This window comes from Haemaphysalis longicornis, unplaced genomic scaffold, assembly GCF_048455015.1.
Source record: "Haemaphysalis longicornis isolate Haplotype H1 unplaced genomic scaffold, Haemaphysalis longicornis Haplotype H1 scaffold_9, whole genome shotgun sequence".
Classification (NCBI taxonomy): Eukaryota; Metazoa; Arthropoda; class Arachnida; order Ixodida; family Ixodidae; genus Haemaphysalis; species Haemaphysalis longicornis.
The window spans coordinates 154,018,559-154,037,848 of NW_027526460.1; the positions used below are offsets into that span (position 1 = coordinate 154,018,559).

The following is a 19,290-nucleotide window of genomic DNA, read 5'->3' on the forward strand; positions in this document are numbered from 1 at the left end:
TAAACGTCTAAGCCCGGTTTATATGTTCATACTTTTCAACTTTGTTGAACAAGAACAAGACATTGCGCAAATATAAGACCGGAAATTAGTACACAAGGGATATTTACAGTGTTCCATTATTAAAAAATTCATGGGTGCTTGATTTTTCGATAGCAAATGATATTCTACATTTAGTGCAGAAAACCGCCGCCTCCTGGCGGCATATGAAAAATCACGCGGCAACAGCAACGAAAGGTTCCACTAGCTAGGTTCCACGTTCTGTTTGGAACACACGTGGAGCACGGCCACGCGGCTGTATAAACCTTCTCGTCGGCCGCCTCCATTCACGCGCGTCTTCGCCGTACTGCAGCGATGGCATCGAGGAACCCGGCCTGTAGCAGTGGAACGCGGTAAATTCAAATCACCTTGCGCAAACCTTTAGTGTGTTTACCTTGGAATGAGCGCGACGGTACAGGAACAGCATGAGAGGTGAGCGGGAAAGCAAAGGGGGGCATTTCCTTGGCAAATGTCTACAAGACTATCGTCTTTTGACGACATTTGCAGATACGCCGCCATTTTTTTTATGAACTCTACCTCACAAAACTTACGGTACCCACAGTTTAAATAAATTAAGGTCAAGTACGGTTTCTCCGCAGTATTGTTTCGTACACGTACTTCGCAAACAATAACGTCACTAAACAACTTCACGAGCAGTTTGACAGCGCGTCAACTAGCGGCCGCGTGGCTACCAGAGGGTAGAGGCCGACCTTTGTAAGAGCGAAAACTTTTGCTATCAGGAAAAACGTGGGCTCCCTAGCGGAGTAACGCGTTTCTGCGTTGCCTAATCGAAATTAAAATAGCATCACGGCGAGGAGAGCCGTCTGCCTTAACGGTAGATGAAATACAAGTCTCAACTCTCTTCACTGCTACAAAAGTGCCCCAGGTGGCCAATCACAGGCACGTTTGACCTCCGATTAAAGGCCAGAGTGTACATAGAGCGAACGTTCTGGACGAAGTTCGCGCTACGGAAAATCTGCCCCGGTAGGACGCCGTATGTTGAACCGTCGGGTTGAACTAAATGGAGCGAAGAGATGGCGTCCGCCGCCGCGCCGCCGCTGGGTCGCTTTCAGTGTAACTCAACCTCCATGCCCAGAATCAACGGCGCCGTTCAGTAAATACACCCAGTGAACGCGCTGCCCTGGATTTGCGCCCTTTGACGATTCTGTGTGAGGCGGAGGGGGGGGGGGGGGGAAGGGGGGCTTTTATATGCGTTTTTAGATCTCAAAAGCATTAAAGGCAGTTATAATGAAGAAAAAACAAACGTTTGCGGGTAGATTCAAAACCAGCGCCTTCCACAACTTGAAACCGACGTTTTACCTCCACTGCATATCGCCAGACTGCGCTTCGGTGCAAAGTAGGGCTTGTCGATTCCGGCTTTAAGTACATACCACTGGCTGTTTCTGGAATTTTAATGTATTTGATAGGCCCTCGCAGTGATATCGCCTGTTCCTTATTGCCGATCTTGCAGACGGGCCCATGTAGGTGTTAAAGGGGCCCTGAAAGGCGTTTTGAGCAAACTAAATTGACTAGCGCAATCGTTAGATTGGGTCGTCAACATCATCTGTGCCAAGTATTACTCTTTTACGCGCAGCGGAAAGCTCACACTTATGTTGCAAAGTTTGTCGCTTTTTTCTCACCCTTCCCTTCGTGTTTTTGGACGCCGCCATCTTCACATGTCTACGTCATCGATTCCCAGATGTTCGTCATGAGCTAGACATCCTGCTATTGGGCGGCTTTTTCACGCACTTCCGGCAAAGAGATGAGTCGGCGTCGTCTCAGCGGCTGATCTGCCAGCGTAGTGCCGGAGTGCTTGGACATTTTACGACAAACGAAACAAGTGTAAACAAACGCTTAACCGTTTGTATTGAATGCAACAGGGCCATAACACGACATGGATATTCTCTTACTTCAGTAAGTTCCATAAAGAAAGCGTTGAAGCCCCGTGGAACCTCTTTCTTGCAATCGCAGAGAACGCCCTGAGCCGAATGCCCGGGTTTGACGCATACATTTTATTCAACTTCCAAACAATCCAGAGATGCGTTTCGAACGAACACAACGTCACAACATGCGTTGCAAGTACGAACCGCGATTGACAAACGATGGATTGCCTCCTCCTGCCCCTCGTAAATTCGGCAATCACCTCGCGCGCGGTTTGCGGGGACGAACAGCAGGTCACTTAACTCTGGCGCACAAGCCGAGATGGCATTTAGCCACGCACACTGCACATACCGCATGCGCGGTTGAGTCGTACGCCGCTCGAGAAAGATAATCAGACCATGCGAAGCACTATCCACCCGCAGAAGCACAACGTCGCATTTCATCGCGAAACAAAGGCGTCCACAACACACACACTATCGCCTCCTGTAATGCCAAACGTGCCAAACGCATCTCGCACTTCCAAATGAGAGTGAGTAGTATGCCTGCAGTGCCTATATGCCGCGAGGTGGGGCCCCAAGCTGAACCGGGATCACGCAACCGTAACTGACTTTTAGAAGGGTTTGTTCCTTGTTGCCAGGGCAACCGATGTTTGATATTGTCAAAGAAATGGTGCTCGCTCCAGCGCTAGAAAGCTCAGAGCCGCGGCAGAGCGTGTTTTGCCAACGTTGCCGCTCTCCACCACGCGTCGCCCCAAGCTGAACTGGCGTTTTGTGCACGGGTTCTGTATCGGTTTAAAATGTCTTTTTCACATGCCGCCGGCAGGAATTACCACCGCGACAAAATAAGACCCGGCACCAGCGGGGCCACATCTAATACGGCGCTTTTTGGATAAACAGTGCGCTGTGCATCCAAGGGAGCGAGCGCACAATCCTCCCCGTGCGGCTGCGAGTTCGCCGCCGATAAAAAGTCACGTGCCGCCGATAGCAAAGTTCTGCAGCAACGTACACCGCGAAAGGGCAAGGCCAGGCCGCCGCACACATGCGGCCAGATTTGTCGTTCGCTTTTCCAGCCTCGAGCGGAATGCGGGATTCATGGTGTCAACAAAGCTTGCCCGTAGCAGACGGCAGTGTGAGCATCGCAATAGCGGAAGTACGTCACCGCCGAGGAGCGCAGCATCATGGGAGGGAAGGCTGGCTCGCCGTCAACAGCGGAGAGTAAGTTGAAAGGAGGAGGAAACGCGGCGCGACGATAATGCGCGGTTTTTGATTTACGATTTCTCAGCTAATACTCATCGCTTTAACAAGATTCTTGCGGGAGGAGATTGCTAATACATTGCTTTATTTGGTTACATGTACATCCACGCATCGGCAGAAGGTATTTCAGGACCCCTTTAATACAAGTTATGTAGCCGGATCGCCTTTATTCAACCTAATAAAAGCTATCGTGCATGCCTATCACGGCGACACAAGCTAAGGTAGCTGGGTCGGGACCGTGTTGCGCTTCCGGCTTGAGCTATCACAAAAGCGCGGACTTCACTTCTTGCAACACTATTTTACCCAATCGATCGCAGATGAAAAATCCGTTTTTTAGCTCGAGTAGGCGCGAAAGAAGCGTACGCCTATCAAACTCTTCCAAAGCGACCGTGTGCAGCGGCCTGTGCACACCATACGCCATGGAGGGGAAATCGGAAGACCTGATTGGTTCCTACGCTTTGCCCCTCGCCGCCGCTCCTCCACCGTCGATCTTTTCTGACCCTGCTCCATCCTGCTCGATCGGCCCGGACGACGTTTTTTCCGCCGCCGAGCGTCGGGCGCTTGCCGCCAAGGGTTTTTCGGTGTCTTTTCGTGGCATTTTCGCTCTATGTATTCTGTCACCCAGACCTCGCGTGTTTCGAATTTCGAATATTGGGGCTAGCGGGGGGCCAGCGGAAGTTAAGTTTCTTACGTGCTCTTTTCGAGCTTGTTTCTATTTGGATCAGTTTGTTCACAAGCCTGGATGAAGGCCCATTGCAACCTAATGCAATCCAACAACTGACTAAGGCAAGTACAAGCGTCGAATGTTACGTGGGCCCAGAAAGACGAGAGTTCAGTACGCGTTGTAAGTACTCCAATGTGCTGCATCTAGACCGAGCAGAAGCAGAAGCAATCTATCTGCGGATAGATTAATAGCGCAGATAGAAGGCGTCTGCGCTAGATAAACCGGGGACAGAACCACAGACCACGCTAAGCATCCGACGCGCGATTCAGCGAATGCTGGGGAAGCACGGCAGAACAGCGGTGGAAGGGTCATCTACTTCAGAAATGCCGAACCCAGAGCCGCAGGCAGCAACAGCTGACGCGGTTGATTTATTCTGGGGTTTAACGCGCCGAAGCAACACCTTGACCATGAGGCGCGCCGTAGTGGAGGGCGACACATTAATTTCGAACACCTATGGGTCTTTAGCGTGCATGGAAATCCCGACACACGAACGTTTTCACTTCTAGCTTCCACCAGAGAAGCGGCCACCGTAGATGCGATGTAACCCACGGCCTTGCGCTCAGAAGCTACAGCGGCGGGCAAGTCGGTAATACCATCGACTCCCGTTAAAGGGCCCTGAAACCCTTTTTTATCTGTTTTAGAAATCTTAAATGGTTGCAAAAGGTAGTCAACGAACACATTCAGTCCGCAGATGAGGGGTTCGGGAAGTACCTCAGCTGTTCCTCCCCTTAATCATTATCATCATTACGCTGGGCAGCTGGGGTACTTTCCGACCCCTAATCGTGACTAACCAACTCAGCTGCCCATCAGAGAATTTAAACTTGCAGAAAAGGTTTTCGTTTTTCCCGGTGATGCCGTTCTTCGAGAGTTTGGCATCGGTCGTCATGGGGTGCGGGCGTGTTTTCGTTCGCTCATCGCATGGCTTCCTGGAATAAGGAACCACTCCCACTTCACCGGCTCAATAAAATGTTTCTCACTCTCACTCGTTCGCTGCTGCGCGGCCGGGGCGGTTTCGCGATTATGCCGGCCACGCGTCGCGAGCCGTGGGTGTTTCTTTCGGGCGGCGGGCGCTCTGCTGTGTGGGGCCGTCGAGCGCCTGCTCCCGCTCGCCAGTAACCGCTGGTCTGCCTGGATTTTCACCCAGCAAGCTCCACTCACTTCGGACCGCCGCGGACAGCCCATCGCAGCACAGCCTAGCCTCTACGCTTCACCGCTCCCGTCGAAGACTTCTCCCGGACGCAGTATGACACCAGGACCTGCTTTTCCTACAGCCTCTCCTCTACGCTTCACCGCTCCCGTCGAGAACTTCTCCCGGACGCAGCATGACGCTAGGACCTGTGTTCGTGATGTGGTTTGTGCGATGTGGCCCCAGTGACGGTGGCAATGCTTCTCTTTTCTTTCTTTTCCTATCTACTTTTCCTCTACTCTATCCTATTCATCCCTTCTATATTCCCAATCCCCCGGACTGGGTTGTATGCAGGTGAGCCCCCCGATGGGCTCTAATTTATCCCCAGTCTATTTCTTTTCCTTTTCTAAACAAACCACTACTACTACTGCGTTCTTCGACCACTGGAACTATAACATTGAAGCAGCTTAGCACCTTTTGCACGGCTCTACTTCAATTGCAGCAATTAAAACATTCAATAGCCACTTTAATAAAGACAACCAGAAAATCAGGACATAACCTAAAGGCCTTTCTGCTGCGACGAGCAGGTCACGTGGTGCCGCTCCGTGCTGGCGATAGCTATAGCTTTCGCATTGCTTCCACACGCGAAAGGAAGAGAGAAATCATTTATCGAATTTGTTGCAAAGTCGGAGACACTCTAACACGTTGATTAAACGAAACTTCTGATTAAACGAGAAGCGTTGCTTATCCGCGCAACGTCTCCACTCTTGATTTTGTACAGACTGCGACTTCTGTCGCCAAGTCAGGCGTAAAATACGAGTTGCCATGATCGCTGCTACATCTTGCTAAAATCGAAGCCTGCAGCGTCCGCCATAGAGACTGCTCACACGGTGCTATCAAAAAAAAAAATAATAATAAAGCAGTTCCGCTCAACGTTAAGGCTGTCGGAAGTGCAGAGCAGTGATTCACCTTAGGGCTGTGGCGCCGTACTGCGCTCTTTGCTAGCGCCCCTCGCTCTCTTCCTCTCTCTGTATCACTCCTCTCTTGACGAATTAAACGGAGGTTTCTTAAATGCGATTCACTTCATCTTTTATTACTTGTTTTCCCTGGAACACCATAAGCTGGAGTGTTTTTTTTTTAACTTGCTTTCATCAGAAAACTGCTGCCTTTCGACGCCATTTTGAAGGTGTTGGTTTCTTTTCTTCCACGGCCACTTTTTTTGATCTGCTATTGTAAAAGCCAGCCAAAGATCATTGCTCACTAAATGAACGCGGGAACTGTTCGTTAAGTGCAAATGTTTTTCCTCAAGCCTAACTGCAGTTTTTTTGCGCTAAATAATACAGACATCTATCACTACTGCCACCGGTTCCAGAAGTTTCGAATGGTTTTCCATATATAAACCTCTTGTTCAAGTATCCTCAACGTTTGGCCGGACGGTGGAATCGACAACAAGCGGGTATCTTTCCGGAGACTGTTTGGGTGCGTTACGCGGCGTGACTGCGGCGGCTAGTTAGCCTGACCGCGGACTAGCTGCGCCGACAAGTCGGGACCCTACAGTTCTGTGCACTTAAAAGATTGAGGACCTCAAAAGAGAGAGACGCGTACGCAGGCGCGAGTGTCAACTGGCCTGGCGTTATATCAACTGTACACAGCCTCAGTTGTGATGGAGCCCACATATGCACAGAGCAGAACAGTGTTGTCTCGCTCGGAAATTTGAACATTTAATACGAAAGGGTTTCATGCCGGGTCCACCAAGATCTCATGACGTCATATCCGTCATAGGAATGACATCACGAAAAAAATTTCGATTGCCGTGGCTGCGCACGGATTCTAGCCACGAACCCTTTCGCCGCAACGGGAGGTACGAAACGCGCTCCCGACTGCGCTATGAACAGACGCGTGAATAGAACGACTAACACGCACCATATTCTTACTTTTAGATGGTGCGGCCTTCAAGGAGAGGCGAAGCAAAGTAGTGTATCATGACGCTAATTAGCGCCGGCAGTTGGCGCCTCGATGCCAACGCCTACGCGTACGGGGGGAGGGGGGGTGGGGGGGGGGGAGCGTAAGCTGCGGAGAAACAGACTTGCGGATGTCGCGCTCGTGACACGGTCCGGTGCTCCGTTCGCTGCAGCGGACCATGTTTTCACCAAACGACTCACTGACAACCCGTTTGGTTCTGTTCGCATGGTATAAATAGTGAAGTGCAAGTTCACATCGATGCCCAATAAACATTCAACTGCTCCTGTGAAGGCACACTTCAGTTTCGTGTTTTACCGGTTCCTATGGAAGAGGGAACAACCACATTTTTTTTAGAAATTAAGCTAACCTCGACGCTCTTCATTCGAAATAACTTCCAATTATTGGACCCAATTGGTTATAGCTTCGAATTATTCACCAACCTCTTTCGTTAGAATGCATTTAATATTGCGCGGACCCGCACATCACTTTTAAGTACCCGAAAGTTTTAATAAGCGACTTATAAATTATCCAGAGCAGACTGCTGTAACGAACTGTTTGCTTCATTTTTACGTAGCAGTTTCGAACTCCGAAACCACCATATATTTATCATTTACTCATTTTACACTCGGTTACTTCCTTCATAGTCGCTTCTGCCGGAGTTGAAACTTTATATACATATTTTATACTCGTATAAAGGCCTTTCTTCAAACTCATGCATAACTGCATAACTACATGAATGGCCAAAGGTTAGCCATTCTGTTGAGTGTAAGCATACGGCACAATGAAATTTTACTTGATAAGAAACTGAATTACAGAGCGCTATCACTAATAAGGTGTATTATATATCATAAAGCGACATTAGATTATTTATTGTCTACCGAGAACGCTTCGATATGACGGCCATATGCTTATAAAAGAAAAGCTCGTGAGTTACAAGTGCATAGAATGTACTGACCCGTAAGGCACCATCCTTCCGAGTCGAGAATTTTCGCAGTTTCCTGAGGCCGCTTGTAGTAACCCCGCATCGTCGTCGGGCTTCGAAAGGTGATTTCCCCGTGCTCCATCGGTCCTACCGGCTCCCTCGTCTTCAAGTTCAAGAACTGCGCAAGTGAACCCCGCATTATTAAAGAAAGAACAAGCGCACATTGGTGGAGCCGACAATGGTCACAGCCGGGCTTTATTCTTCTCAACCAAGCTGGTGGCTTGAGCCCATCAACATAATAAATGCTGGCATTGACAATGTTGCGTTTGTGCTGAGCACAAAACACAGCTTAGATATTTTTGTAGGATAGGTACCAATCATAAACGCTAATTCGGCCCAGTACTGAAGGCGACTAAACTCGTCGTCATTCCTCTCCTTCGGAGGTTGTAAGTAGGCCTGTTCGATTTATGGGGATATTGGGGCCCAATAGGGCAGCGGCGTTATCGGGTCCGGTCCTGGAAGGGCAGTGCAGGCTGTAGCACAGACAACCTTCTTTGGTTGCACCTGCGTAGTTTCGTCCGACTGGTGTCGCATGATATTCCATCTAAAGGGCAAGGCAGCACTCCAAACCTGGTTGTGAAATGGCGGGTGGTGGCTCTGTCAGATATAGATGGCATAGAGGGACAGATGGGCAGCAGATACGGTTGAGTGCGGCCAATGAGAGAACCCCATATCTTCTACACGGCCTGCCTTGAGCTATGTTTTAGCTTCAGGGAACCAACTATTCACGGAACTATTATGTGGTATTCAGGGAGGACAAAACTGAAAACCGAAAGATCAGTGTGTTATCATCGCCAGAGTACTTCGCTAGCTTAGCCAGATACTGTTTTTATAACAAACGAACAGGTTACTAGACTGCTGCAGACGTTTATTTCAGACCTACGGACTTTCTGCTCACCAGTGGGGTGATCGCAAGGTCACTAATCACAACAGAACAGAAGACGTAACCTCGCAACGATGACCGGATAGCCGCTTTTTCCGTCCGGTCGGGCCAAGTTTCTTCCTTTTACGGCGCTCTCTGTCCCTATATCTCTGCTTTCTGCTTATCAGTATCTTTCAAAGCCATATTGTCACTCCGCTCCTTTCTTTTCTAGAATGCCCCAATTCCCGTGCGTTCGCCGAAAGGGTGGAGACACGTATACGTTGGCACCGCCATTTTGGGTCACTCTCTGGCCGCCGCAGCAAGTCACAGTAGCAAGACCGCGGTATACGTTTCCCCGCAAGATCGTTTACCCGCGAATTTTGAATCACCTTATCTATTTCGCGTTGCTGGGTTCTTGTGGAAAACGAAAACAGCTGTGTTGAGCACTTCGACACAATAGCGACGGCACGGGACCGTTCAAAGCGTGTGTTCCCCATGTAATGCAACGCCGTTTTGTTTTTTCATCTGCGTCTTTTACTATCCTTCGTCTCGCTTGCCCTTGGCAGTTTCAGGCTCGTCTTTTCCCCGATCAATTTGCTCCACCACATTGGCCTTATCTCGCGCACGCCAGGCGTGGGGTAGGGGGGTTATAAATAGCGCCGGACGGCACGGGGTCTCGTAGCATGCGGCGCTTGGCTGGCGGGCTAGCTGCACGCCATGGAGGGTAGGGGGGGAACAACATAGGCGTTCCATTTTTTAAATTTGGGATTTCAGGTATATATTCGCAAATCACGCGAGAACGCACTAAATATATATATCAGTTTAAATACGTTCTTAGCATATATGTCCCGTGAGACCGTCTACTAGGCCGTCATTTAAGCGCACCCCGATCGTACGACACCCCGGTCATACGACGCTTTCTCGTGGTCCCTTGAAAGTCGTATTATCAGGGTTCCACTGTACCGGGTGAACAAGACCTTCAGTGCTAATACAATTTTCAGGTGTACGTCGAGCTCTTCAAAGATAGTTATGTTGTCTTCGAAGGTTAAGAAATCTCTGTCTTCTTGGGCAAGCCGTACTGGGTAGTTCTTCGCTGAGCTTATTAAAGGGATCTTTTGTAGTTACGTATCGTTGAAAGCGGTAGTTGTGAAAGAAAATGGGTCGCGTTGACGAGGTGAAAAATATGGGCCCAGATAGTGTCGGAATTCTATGCACTTGGCCTGCACCGGCAGTTTCTTCCGTGTATTGATATTTTGCACGTAAAATGCACTACCGGCTTTATAGACTGTGGCCTGCCCGTCACAGCACGCAACAATGGAAGCGAGAGTACCAACAATATGCTGAGTGGGGACGGTGCGCTCCGTCAGGGGTTGCTAAACGTAATCCCAAACATTGCCAGGTTCGCTTCGCTCGCAGTGCGTCCTGCGACTGCTCGCATAAACTGTAGCGGTCGAACCAATCAATACCGATGGTACCAATCAGTACCTAGTACAGTACAACGGGAAAAAATGTATCGTTAAATTTAGACCCACATCGTAGCTATGCAAACTTCAACGTACACAAGTTCCCCCCATTGCTACCACGTCTGCCATCTCGACTAGAATTATTTACATCGGCGCATTTGCGTTCATTTAAACATTTGGAAACTTTATCGACTGTATATTTACTTGGAGAAGTTTATTGTTACATGAAGCTAGTCGGTGGACTTGCAAAAGTTCACAGGAATGGCTTGAATTTTGTATAAAGCAGCTATATGCAAATGGGCCATTGGGTGCTCTAGAAGCGCCATCATTCTTGCTCGAAAACGATGGTTTTGCAACATAGGAAACACTAATCGAGGCTAACCTCTTGTGCGGCTGCGGTAACATAAGTAGAGGCACGCCTCGAAGAATTTTGTAGGGAGTATTCAAATCCGCAAAAACGGCCAGGTTTGATTTGACAGCCTTCGGCAGGCAACTCCCGTGGTCAAAACCTTGTTACCTTAGGGATCTCTTTTTGAACAAATGACTCAGTAGTGATGCCATACAATCTGGTCAGAAGAAATTGCCTTTAACCTGTAGCTGCCGGTCTTTCTCAGCTCCACGCAAAGAATGTCGTCGGTAAGAATATCTACGGCCTAGTAAGCCAATAGGAACTGACGACACGCCATGCCTTTCTTCCTGTTTCTTTCTTTTTCATGCACTATCTGAAACAGCTCGTGCAAAGCACTTTTTAGTGCCAATGTTTTCTGTTTCAGGCTATGAAACAAAGCAAGCTGAATATTTCATGGTTTCATTGTTTGTTATGTACGCGTACTATAAAACGCGCGGACCCCTGTGGAAAGCGTCACCAAAAGGTTAGTAGCTCTGGTTACTTTTTTGTGGACGATATCCGGATGGGTGCACGTTTTTTGGACGACAGCCGGGTGCTTGTCCAAACTTGGCCTATTAACAATTTCGCGGTGAAAGAGCTCTTATTTAAGTACGCCGTCTGCCGAACAGCAGGTGTATGTTTCACCTATTCGCCGCGAGCTCGACATGTAGGTGGCGACAGCGTCGCGCTGCTCCGCTGAGCGGCCCGTAAGAATGCACACTGTGGGCGCGCTTCGTGCCTTTTCCCGCCGTATGTGCCTACGAAAGGTGCAAACAAGAGTGGTATGCTGTAGTTCGGTTCCTCACCGTTTAATGTATAGCATGGAAGCGGCAGTCAGTTTTCATTACTACGCCAAAAAAAGCGACGACTCATCGGGAATCTCAGAATGGCCGTGATTGTGACAATGAACTTGTACGCGGTGGCTCGTAGCAAGCTCGATCTTTCCAGACTATGGCTTTGAGCCTTCAATAAAAGCATAAATAGAAACAAACCAGGAAGCCTCGATCTCTAAAATTCAGTTTACAACGGCAATCTCAATCACTTACACTGGTAGCATGACGCATTATTGCATTTGTGGAATGCCCTGAAATGGTAACACTACTTAACAGCCCCGAAATTCTTTCTAAGAGCTGACGATATTTTTTTTTGTGTTCAAAAAGCAAAATAAAAATTCCTGAATTTTGATCAGCGCAGAGATATAAATGTAACCCCTCTAACGGGTCTTTTAAATGAAATTTTAACGACTCTGAAGGAAGGTTTGAATGAATAAGTGTTTAGGATCACTTATTTACGGCTTTCGTCGCAAGTGAACTTGCGAATTGAATTGTCAACGCACGCAGTACAATCAACATCTCATGTTTAGCTAGGTTTTCGCAAAGTGACAAGCAGGTTTACAGTGTGCAAGCCAAGCTTCTGGGACCTCACAGTGAGCACAAATTTTCTGTTATGGCTGCTCTGTTGACCATTTGCGTTCCTTTTAAAATCTAACATGTGCCGGCAACAGCGAGATGTGTTTGCATTCTTGCATGTAAGGTCGCTTACGAACCCTAAAGATGGCAATAAATGAAGTTGCGCTGTTGCAGATGTAGTAAAACATTTCCTTTTTATTTCTTGTTGCGAATCAGCGCAACGGGTTCCCGGTAACTACTTTGTTTTGTAAACTGAATATCGCCTTTGTCTTGGCATTGAATTCGTGAGGATTGGTTAAGAAATGAAATTCTGTGCATTTAGTTTTTTTTTCTGGAAGGGGGGGGGGGGGGTCCTGCAAACGTTGCAAGAGCAGCGAGAAGAGAACGCATGTAACGCGAAAAGCCAAACTATGGTTATAAGTATTACTTACAATCGAAACTACACTAGGCGTCGTGTTCTGTAGCGGACGTATTTTCAAAACTGATTAACCCCCCTTTGGTCCGGGATTGTCCAGGAATTGTGGCTCGCCTTTTTCAAAATTGTATTGAAACAAGCATTGTGGGAAAAAATTAAAAAAAAACAGCGAGTCATGGCACACACCCCTCACACATGTGGGCAACAACGTGCATTATATTATGCGTTTTCCCCTCTTTCTTTAAAATTAGGTCCACCTCAAGAGGTTAAGACGTGACCATATTAGGCATTTGGTTATGCTGAGTGAGACACGTTTCTGGACAAGGTGATTCATGTCGGATTTGAAAATGATATATATGAAAATGACACACGAAATGCCACATGACAGACGCAAACCCAACTGCCTAATTTTACCGAAAAATCCCCCCTAAATACTCCTGCCCATCCATAGAAACGTATTTTAAATAATACGTAAAATTAGCAACTCGATACAGTTGAATAAATGTTTATTCCTCCTCCTGAGTATAAACAACTACTGTCCAAAAATGGTATTTATTTTAGAAAAGGTACGGGAAGGACCCGATCACACAGGCGCTTGCGGGTGTAAAATACGTGTCCGGTTGTATGGGCGATAGCGCACGGGTCGTGTGCACTGTAAATGTTTTTGTTTGTTTCTTCTTTCTATAAGGACACAGCGCAATTTTACAAGGGTGTGGAATTTGCACGCGTATGCGCAGGTCTTGTCGCTTCTTACCCGTTTCGCGTACTAAACTTTTATCCTTTAAATAATCACCACGCCACCTTCAAAAAGCACCCTTCTACGTTCCCGAAACGGCAAACGACTGCACTCAACAATAAGAGAAGTGCAGTGTGTGGAAGCAATGTTTATAACACGTTTCACACTCAAGCAGTGACCAGGGCGAAGATGTTTTGTGGAATTAAACCAGCGCATTAACCCGTAACGGCCGCTGATTATTTCGTTTCTAGAGGAAATGCGCAAGCAGAGGTAACGATGTCATTGCTTACTGCCAACCGAGCACACATATTGGTTGTTTTGTCGTGTGCAGCACGCGTCTTGCGCCGCACGCAACGTGAAAAAGCAGACTACGCGAGAGCGCCATCCACACTAGGAGCGGTTCGTCCCGCCGCCGCCAGGGGCCGACTGTGTTCGCGCTCGGGGCGAATAGGGTGAGTCGGTGAAGACTGAGCCCAAAAGGACCGGGAAAAAAATAGCGCACTTTGCATTGGTGACGCAAGACTGGAGAAATAGCAGGGCTGGTGGCACCTCTCCCTTCGTCGGAGTCGCGGCCGTTGCGCCTCACATGGATTTCCGAATTTGCCGCTGAAGTTCTTCATGAGTGCAGGCCCGGATTGTTTTGTCCGCAGCCTTTCCCATCTGCCCCGAAGTGGACCGCTTTAGCGGGCGCTAGAACCCGCCGAAATCGTCTTCGCAAACTCGGCGTCCGCAGAACGAACTGTCATGTGATCCTTATTTGAATCCCGCAAGCACGTAAACGGTTTTCTGGTTTTTTGCGAGCTCCTCTTGCGGCGCAAGACCACGCGCAAGCTTGGAAGTCGCACGCCACCGGACCAAGCTCAAGCTTAAACATCTCTGGTGTTACCAGTAGCTTAGAGCGGCTGAGTTGAAGAAGTGAGGCCCATGCGAACCACCAAACGAGCGAGCGAACCAAGAAACGAACGAACGAACGAACGAACGTGTGAGCGAGTGATCCAATGAGCGAGAGAACGAACAGGCGAGTGAATGCTCGCTTGACGTTCAAAGCCAACGCTACAAATACCCAAAAGAATTTATGCTGCCCGCGGGGAATGCTATGATGGTCCAATAGGCTCCGGTTTCCGAACGCGAGAGACCCACGCTCGAACACAACCAAGGGACTGGTTGTTTCCTTCCAACAGGAGGTTTTCGGTTCGAGTTGGAACACATACGGCCTGGCTAAACCGGTCCGATGTTAAAAGTCATTAAAATAATAGCGGCAGTGCGAGCAAATGCTTATGCAGGGGAGAAACCGAGATCGCATGCCGCGCAATCAGGTGCAGCGGCGTTCAAAAGAAGTAAAAACGCCAAACAAGCAATAACAAATTCAGAACGCGGAAGCGCCAATGAGCAGGTGGTAAAATGTTCTTGCCGCGGCCCTGCTACTGAGCACCTCCGTGTTTCCTCTGGCAGGACCACGGCGTTGAGCAGCCAGCAATGGTGGGCACTGTTTGAGGGCAAGTTGTCCTTCCGGCATGGCTGCAGATCACAAAGTTTCGAAGTCCCCGCGCGCCTCCAGGTCACGCACGGCCATTCCTCGCGGATTTCAGAGAGAATATGTTGACCTAGAGGACCTGGGTCTAGGGTCTCTGGATCAACAGCAAGTTAATTTGACCTAACTAGGCTGCGGGGCTACGGGGCAAAACTCTTTCTTTTAACATCACCTGCCTTATTCGCGGGTGGCTCTTATGGTTGTACGCTCTACTCGGGGTTGATGTTTTCGCCCTAATAGAGCCACATTCCCCACACGCACTACGGGTACTGCACTAAGGTTGGTTCTGTTTTGCTTCGTAGCGAAACTACAGCCAAAACAGTAGTAGAGAGGTGTCAACCGCGGGCAATTATTTCTACGCATTATGTACTGTGCATAAAAAGTCTATCATTAAAATGTAAACATATCCAGCCCTGGAGCACAGAACGCGCTACTTTAGGATTAACCATTTCATTCCTAAAAGACAGAAAAAGTGTCAAACGCACATTTAAATTCGCTATAGTTAGTTTCGTGCTCCCGAAATGGGCAGGTCAGGAATATTCCGCTGCAGTGGCCACGAAAGTTGCTGTAGAGACAATAAAAGGTGTGTTACCTTGAGCTCGACGTTTGGCGTGGGGAAGCCCAGGTCGTTGCTGCTAATCTCGAACTTGCTCGAGGCGGTGACCAGACCGCAGCATTCGCTGAGGGAGTATATGTTGCGGAACTGGCTAAGGCAGGGGAACACGGTGAGTGCAGTGCGAGCCAACTCCTCGGTCATCCCGCTGCCGGACACGCACAGTGTGCGCACTGAGCGCATGCGCACGTTCATGAGCTCCATGTTGCGCGTCAGGTAGGCGAGTCGTGCCGGAAGGCACGTCATCCACGTCACCTGCACGCACAGTCGGACGCTCAGTGTGTCAACAGGATGTCTGAATGTCTGCCTTTCCGCCAATTTAGGAAACGATACTTGTTGGGCTAGCCGAAAGGTGATACGTGTCGTCTCACGAAAGCCATTAACCCTTTCAGCCCTGGAATTTTTATTTCGAGCGAGAATTGTTTTTCTGCGTGTTTTCGTAAGCTTTGGAACTCAGAAGAACAAAAAAAAAAACAATTACGCTATTACTGCAATTATTTATTAAGTTACAAGAACGAAAATTGTTTAGGTGATTAGGCAAATAAATTTTTCTTTCTTGTAAACAAGATTTTTTTTGTCGTAAACCTATGACATCTTGATCTTACAGAAAAAATAGAAAGCTGGTAATACAGGCTTTTACAACTTTATAGACATTTTGACACACCGGAATTTCCATTCCCTTACCCGCCCTCATTTGTTTCATATCGCCTGGCCCCGTGAAAACTCAAAAATGGTGATGTCTACCGCAAGAGGAATCCTTGAACAACCGTCGCACAGAAGACAAGAAGCTTTCATTTTTTTCTTAAGACGATAGGGAATATTATGTGTTGTACCGTCAAATGACTATGCCAGGGCTGAAAGGGTTATGCGTGTACTTGCTGTACGTCGTTATTCGCACCTTTCTTCGGACATGTGCTGCTGTTGCAATAATAGGCTTGCTGCATTGATACGTCAAAGATGCTGATGAACAGATCTCAAGCCGCAATTTCCTCATTGCACTCTAGAAAACGGATGCAGTTCAAGTGTAGCAGCGCCTATCATAAAGCCACTTTGCGACTGATCACTAGTCGAGAAGAGGTCAAGGTAGATGTAGAGTAAACGAAGTTTTTTTTTTTTTTTTTCATGCGTATATAGCTTATTCGGATTTCCAGTGTAGCCTTCAAAGGTTTTTCTTCCCTTCAGACTACGTTAGGGTGTAACTCTGCCCTCCGCACGTGTGAGTTCAAGGTCACATTATTTTAGGTCTACTTCGTCGGTGGAGTGGGGATGTCCTGGTTATAATTCGTTCTTTTGCCGTGGTAGGCACGCGGTATGTGTTTCTTTGTATACTTCTGATTCGTCAGTTATATCTTCATAAATAGTGAAACGTAATTAAATGACGCAATTTTGTCCAGCCGCTTCGGGGATATAGCTGCGTGGTTAGTAAAGTTGTTTTCCCCCGCAACCTTTCTTCTAAGCTTTGTTCATTTCTCTCTCCTTTTATGTGTTACTCGATTTATTTTTATATTCATTTCTCCTATACTTTTTTTTCGTTTCTGCTAATTATTTGTACCGATTTTTACCTGTATTGATTTGGTTCTTTTCCTCACCGAGGTTTCGGTTCTCTCTCTTCGTTTTCATAACTTTCACATGCGTTTAATTCATTATTTACTCAGTCTTTTACCGTACTTACTCGAGTAATGAACGCACTTTTTTCTCGCAAAATTTGATGTAAATTTGGGAATGCGTTCATTACGCGGGGTAAATTTTCGCAAAACATTTCTGCGCGCAGAAAACGCAAGCAAGTTGTGGGTAAAGTTTTTTGCGATAGTTCTCATTGATAGAATACAAATAATAAATAGAAACATAATAAAAACTCCGCACACCTTTACCAGCTGCTTTGCAATTTGACGCAAAATGCCGTGTATTCATGAATTACCGAACGCGCTGGTGCAAGTTTGCTGCGAGGTGACGACTTTTTTTTTTGCCTGCTTTGACATTTCTACAGCACATCACACATCATGTCATGTAATGATCCGTCAACACTATTTGGCTGACTACGTGGCTTTAAAACTTTCTAAGACACACTAAATCGCCAAGCACAGGTAACCACTCAGGGGCATCATCCTCAGCACGAAACACTTCCCGTATATAGTGTACGCTTTCAATGAAGTTTTCCCTGACAGGACGGGCATTTATATCCGCATTCCTCACCGCCATTCTCGTTCTCCATATACTATGAAGGCTGAGGAGCTTGATCAAATCGTACGGCACACCGCCCTGATTTTTTTCAGGTAGGAACCGAATTCCACGCGGCGTTATGGGTAAGTCTTTCTTTAACGTACGTTGGAGGACGTCCCAGTGGAACACTGGGTCCCAACAGTCGATGAAGACGTGATTAATAGTTTCCGGCTTGTTGCACAGTCTGCAGTCGGTTGTCCACGGCACAAAAATACCTCTTTCTGCTAACCAAGTAACTACGGGAAGGGTGTCACTGTGTAGTTTTAAAAACAGGACTTCATTGCAGGCTTCACAGGCATACGTTAAAGCAATAGGTGCCTGCCATTCTTACACTGTGTGACATCAAAAGAAACATGGCGGCCGACTCAGCAACCTGAGTGCGTTTTAAATACGATAGTCTTTCTTGGGCTGCTTAAACCCAGAACTTTTGGTCTGTCTGTATGTTTGTCTGTCTGCTGTCTGTCTGTCCGTCTGTCTGTGACTCGATTCAGCCACCCGGCCAAAGTAAAACAATGCCTGCGCAATAGTCTTATATAGTCACAGCTAAATCTACCCATCTAAGCCCGGTGTAATGTTCATACTTGTCAACATTGTTGAAGAAGAACAATACATTACACAAATATAAGACAACAGATTAATACAGAAGTGATATTAGCAGTGTTCCTTTATAAAAAATCATACATGCTTGGTTTTTGCGAAATTAAATAGTTAATCAACTGCAGAAAAAAAACTTCACAATGCCGTCGCCTGCTGTCGCTCGCGCCACTATAGCTTCTGGCGCCATTTTAATAAATCAACCGGCAACAGTTACGAAAGGTTCCACTAGATAGGTTCCACGTTCTTCTTGCTACGCACGTGGGGTAGGGAAACGCGGTTCTATAAACGTTGAGGTAGGGCGCCTCGATTAACCCCCGTCTACGCCGTACGGCAGCGTTGGGATCGAGACACCCGGCCTAGAGCCGCGGAACGCGGTAAATTTACAATTATTTAAGCAAACGTTTGACGTCTTTACTTTGGGAGGAGCACGACGCAAGAGGAACAAAGTGAGTGGTGAACGGTAAGGCGAAGGGAAACATTTACTGGGCAAAAGTCGATAAAGACTATCGTCTTTTGTCGACCTTTGCAACAAAAGGAGCAGATACGCGGCCAATGTTTTTTCTTTGGCTTGTGAGTATATTATCTGCATTTAGCGAGAGTTTATTCCTCGTCAATATTGAACGCATGGTCGCCGATGTCACTAATATCGGAAAGTGTGCGGCAATGACGAAGCCATGTCCGCTTCGAAAGAGAAGGAAACAGAGGTACGCACGACCACCATCAGGTAGACTTTCCACACATACAAAATTTGATTGATTGATTGCAGGGTTTAACGCACCGACGCCACGCAGGCGATGAGGCGCGCCGTAGTGGAGGGCTCCGGAGTAATTTTGACTGCCTGGGGATCCTTAACGTGCGCCGAAATCTCGAACACCTGGGCATTTTTGCTTTTCGCCTCCATCAGAAAAGCGGCCGCCGCGGCCGGGAATAGAAACCGCGACCTCGTGCTCAGCAGCGCAACGCCTTAGCCACTGAGCCACCGCGGCGGGTCACATACGAAATTTGCTGAGGCTAGTTCAGGCTGCGTTCACTGCGCGGGAAATAAAAAAAATCGAACTTTGACGACATACTTAAGGGATTCGATCATTACGC

The 19,290-nt window shown here is 47.8% G+C and overlaps 1 protein-coding gene across 1 annotated transcript in view; it reads right to left on the reverse strand.

Moving 5' to 3' along the window:
- Positions 1 to 19,290, reverse strand: part of LOC144153502 (uncharacterized) — a 78,788-nt gene that overhangs the window by 18,869 nt on the left and 40,629 nt on the right. The window contains exons 8-9 of the mRNA XM_077685138.1: positions 15,361 to 15,636; positions 7,938 to 8,082 (exon numbers count right to left, since the gene is read on the reverse strand). Coding sequence (XP_077541264.1) covers positions 7,938 to 8,082; positions 15,361 to 15,636 — 421 coding nt within the window. The remainder of the gene's footprint in view (positions 1 to 7,937; positions 8,083 to 15,360; positions 15,637 to 19,290) is intronic.